Source organism: Populus euphratica, unplaced genomic scaffold (assembly GCF_000495115.2).
Source record: "Populus euphratica unplaced genomic scaffold, PopEup_1.0 scaffold10.1, whole genome shotgun sequence".
In the NCBI taxonomy this organism is placed as follows: domain Eukaryota; kingdom Viridiplantae; phylum Streptophyta; class Magnoliopsida; order Malpighiales; family Salicaceae; genus Populus; species Populus euphratica.
This window is the reverse complement of record NW_011499856.1, coordinates 296123-300962: the sequence shown is the minus strand read 5'-3', so window position 1 is coordinate 300962 and position 4840 is coordinate 296123. Positions and strand designations below refer to the sequence as shown.

The window sequence follows — 4840 nt, the reverse complement described above, 5'->3', positions numbered from 1 at the left end:
TTCGTGAAAAGAAGAACTTCGAATATAAATGCATAATGTTTGCCCATGGCTGCAAGTAAAAGAAAGCAGTCATAATTATATTGCAAATACAGCTAGTTTCACACAGCACAAAACATGTCAGTACATATTTACACTGACTATGTATCTAGCACTCTACCTTTCACCTGGGAATTTTCCCTACTAACTGACATTGGTGCCCGACAAAGCTTCCTCATTTAGTTGTTTGTACAGTTACCGCGTAAGGGGTAATCTAGCTGGTACTTGAAGCATTTTCTTGATAGCTCCATTCTGCAGGAACAAGATCATCAACTCTCTTATTCATCTGTGATATACACAAAGGCTAATTTTCAAGTTCTTCTGCTCGAAGTCCGTTGTGATGTCTTTTTGCAAACCTCAGTAGGTTTCTGAAAACCAACATCTTCTACATCTCCTACTGTCTTGGACAATCGTCTCTTGTGCACTTCTTCCACTAATGATCGGTGTAGTAGCTGGCTACGAATATCTACCAGTGACCGGTTCCTTGTTAATCTACGACTGTCCATCATCCTTTTGCTTTTAGAGCTTGAGGCTCTAGTTTGTGATTCTAGCAAACCCTTGCAGTGATTGTAGGCGTTTGTAGCAAGTACCTGCCCAATATTAGAATTTGAATTTTCCTGAGGACAGAATCTTGTTGAATTTTGAGTCTTTGTGATCAGATGTTTATCTCTCCTTGTTGAGCTTAAATCAAACTTGTGCTCGTCGCCAGATACGTAGTTCAAGCAAGAATATGATCCCGAGTGTGAAGAGCTTTGAGAGCTGGTATCATCAAACAAATCATCTGCAACAGCAATTGTTTCCAATTGATATTGTGATTTTAAATTATTAACCCAAAGTCCCAGCATGCATATTCCGCATTAACTAGTTATTCTATTTGCCTATCTGAAAGAACATGGAATACCTAGTTTGTTCTGCCTGTAGCTTTTTTAGAGAAGATAGAAATGACATTTGACTCTAGCTGCTCAAAGCAAGATATGCATTTCCAATATTCTAAAAAGAAAGTACTCTGTATAAAAGGGAGATATTCCTACTTAATTTTGATTAGACAAGCCTAAGCCAAGCAATCACTAACTGGTTCTTTGGTTAGGCAGCTGATGCGTAGCTTAAATGGGAACCTACTATACTGGTTACGAGACCAAAACCACAAACTGTCAGCTGTAATGCGTCTTGGGAGACATACCTTGGAGCAAATGTGGCATTAATCCTGATAGGGATGCAGGGGATGATGAACATGAGGAGGAGGAGTGGAAAGGATGATTATGCCCATCATCTTCTTGGTAGTCAAATGTATGGTGGGATTCAATATGAGGTAAGTCCCATTTCTTCCAATTCGGCACCAGAGCTGAAATCTCCCCGTCAATCATATCAGCAATTTCAAATGGTTCCCAATCATCTATCTCAAGCTCCTTGACCATCTCCATTGCAACATCGATTGGTGTATCATGTAAAATGTCGAAAGGAAAGAATATGTTCCTAAGAGTTCCTGCAATAAAACAATGAAGGGAAAGCACATGAGATAAATGCTGATCCACAAATACTGACCAGTTTACCGAGCCTATCAAAGCCACACTGACATAAGGATGGCAAAATCTACGTATATTTTTCCTTCTTTTTAGAAACAAACAGAAAATTCCTGAAGAATAAATGTGTAAAACGTTTGCCTGAAAAGAGATAATTGGACCCTTACCATCTTCATTAGCAATTTGCACTTTTAGAAAGATGGTATCGTCTTCAGGGTTCAACTTCCCTGTGATCGTCATGTCTGTCCTTGGGGGATGATCATTCAGCTGCAGTTTCTCCATTTCCCTGTCATTCAGAAATGGCTTCTGTTTTCTGAACCTTGGAACATGTGACAGTTCAGCTTCATCAGATCCAAGAAACGGATCAAGCAGTAGCTCTTTCGCTGACAATCTCTTTGAAGCAGTTACTAAGCATTTTGCAATAAACCGCTGAGCTTCCAAGTCTTGAATCCGGTGGAACACTGCTGGTAACTTCCCCTGCATAACAAAAATAATATGCAGGTCATACTCTAGCTCATCAGAAATTATGAATCTTAATATGAAACCAGATTTTACCGATGTGACTTTCTTGTAAATTTGTGCTGGATTAGTGCATTCACTATAAGGGTATTCGCTTGTGAGCATCTCTAACACACACATGCCAAACGAGTAGACATCAACTAGTTCATTATAATTCTCCTCATATAGTTCTGGTGCCATGAATTCCGGAGTTCCTAGCGATCACCAAATAGTAATGATAATAATAGTCAGCAGAAACAGAACAGACATTAATCCAGGCACTAAGGTAGGAAAAATGAGCACCTATGACACTGTGTGCTGATTGGGAACCCCGAAGAATTGCCGCAAGACCTAGATCACCAATCTTGACTTGTCCGAGATGGCCATTGACAAAGATGTTGTCACATTTTAGGTCTCGATGAATGACTGGAGGATCATGGCCATGTAGATACACGATGCCCTCCAAGATTTGTCGAGCCCATTTCTTGATAGCTCGGATGTTCACACGGTTATATTTTTTGCGGTATCTGCCAAATAGCAGATAGTTATTACATTATAGCATAAGACACATCAGGTTAAAGAAAGAATCTATTTTGAATTGCGAAGGAAATTACTCTCTAAGAGTTCCTGAAGTGAACATTTCAGTGATGAAGTTAAAAGTCTTTCGACGAACATCAATCCAAGAGGTGTAAAATTTGATGATGGAGTCATGATTGAGGGTGCTGAGCAGATGAACTTCTGAGTAAAGCCTCTGCAAATCATCTGGTGAGCAAAGTACCTGATTGAGTTTGACCCGGTTCCATGCCACCTCTATTCCTAGGAATTCATCTATGGCCTTGTACACTGTTTTCATTGCTCCTTTGCCAAGAACTTCTTCAAACTATTCATGTAAAACACAACCAGTTCTTGTCATAAGTGATCCTAATACGTTTTTCAGTAATCCCATCAATCAATCAATCATTCCCAGGGAGAAACTAAGTCGAAATCTTGGATTAAACACGTGCAAATCATCATCATCATTCATAATAATTGTCTCTACTCTCTAATAACCGCCAAATCATAAAATCATAGCTCACAGTCTTTGCAACGAAAAAAAAAAATAGCAATTCAATATTTTTCACCAACTAGTTTATTAATAAATCATCAATTTCTGGGGATAACGAAAACCAAAATTTAACATGAGCAAAGATTAATTAGGGCAGTGACTTTTTCTAACTAAAACAAAAGACGTCTAACCCAATTAAAATATCGAGATTCATGTATTAACATTGTAAACATGTACGTGCGACAACTAAAAAGAATTCATTACTATATGCAATCATGTTGAACCTCTTCAAACCATGTACACACACTTGGCACATAAAACTGGAAGGAGTAGAATACGACAACTTCACTTGATGTTTTTTTTGTCCCATTCAAGGAACTATCTTATCTTGTACATGCCAATCCAGATCCGTTAAGCCAATTACATATGCTAAACATCAAAGTAATCCTGAATTGTGAATCATGGCAAGACTTGGTGAAGGTACAACCAGGAGGACTTTTACTTCTGTTCAATGCTATGGGAATCAAGGCAACTTGTACAAGTAAGTGCAATAAGATAAGAACCAAAAAGAAGACAACAAAAACATATGTAGAGCATGTGTGACGATGTAAAGGCTAAAACTTACCCGACCATACCGGCCTGTAGGATCAGTTTCAGCATAGCCATGATCACCTTTGGTTTCATCGAAAGTATGCACGTCTTGACCTTGCTTTCTATACATCCTTATGCTGTAGCCAAAACTTTTGGAAACTTTATGGAAATAAAAAGAAGAAAAGGATGAGACTAATGATTTTTTGACGTACGTGGGAAGATATAGCTAGCTAACTAATTTTAAGCAAAAAATCGATGTGCCCTAAATCCGAGGCTTTCCTTCATGGTTTTCATAAGAGAAAACACGAAAGAGAAGCCAGAAGAGTCTTGAGCAGTATATCCTTAGCATGATCCAATCCATCTCTATAACCCCATTTGAAAATAAGTCGTACTTCTTGGCAACCATTTGGAGTGAAAACAAAAAAAAAAACAAAAAAAAATAGTGGCTTGGCCTTAGAATTGACTAGAGAATATTATGGCATATTGTGACGGAAAATGTTGCTGTCTAGTTTTCTTGAGGTTGGAAAAGCAAATGCTACTGTTTGCGAACCGGGATAGTGGGCAGTGCAAGCAAAAAATACTTACGTAATTGGATAGATTCATCTATCACTCAAAATTAAGAATTATACGGGATAATTAATTCTTACATAAGAAAGTGATGGAATTAATTCTGAATTTGAAGAACCTGTGGCCATGTTTTGTTGGAGACATTTGTGGATGGTAAAGAAACCCCAAAAATATTGAAAGATTATTATGAATTTATGAGAGAATATATAGTTCGGGAACAGAATCTGAAGAAAGCTAGCCACAATGCAAAAATGTTTTATAAGAGATGGCTGTGATTGCAACCTCTTCGCAAGAGGTGCTAAATAAATAAGGAGGTAGTAGATGATTAAAGAAGAAACTACATGGAAATATGTAAGCATGGGGCCTATGTATTGTCTTATATGAAGCGAGTTGGCAGCATCTTAAGGGCATGCAATATAATAGCGGCCATGCTTTAGGATTTGTTTATAATACAGGAACTCATTTTAGGTTTGAAGTTTCTATCATGCCACTATCTTTCTATTGAAATGATATATTTAAATTCAATTAATTAGCTCTATTTCTGTTTTAATATGGTTGTGTTCTGATATAAGAAAAATAAATA

At 37.6% G+C, this 4840-nt stretch overlaps 1 protein-coding gene across 2 annotated transcripts; it reads right to left on the bottom strand.

Moving 5' to 3' along the window:
- Positions 1-4545, bottom strand: LOC105123211 (probable serine/threonine-protein kinase WNK4). 2 transcript variants are annotated; one of them, XM_011022721.1, is made up of 7 exons: positions 3725-4545; positions 2669-2934; positions 2358-2581; positions 2112-2269; positions 1724-2033; positions 1217-1519; positions 1-817 (listed from the first exon to the last, which is right to left on the bottom strand). In XM_011022721.1, exons 1-7 carry the CDS (start codon positions 3818-3820, stop codon positions 348-350), a joined length of 1827 nt encoding a protein of 608 aa, XP_011021023.1. In that variant the 5' UTR covers positions 3821-4545; the 3' UTR covers positions 1-347. The 2 variants fall into 2 exon arrangements, with proteins under 2 accessions (XP_011021023.1, XP_011021024.1); XM_011022722.1 differs by lacking the exon at positions 2669-2934 and having other exon boundaries at positions 3725-3795.
- Between the last annotated feature and the right edge of the window lie 295 nt (positions 4546-4840).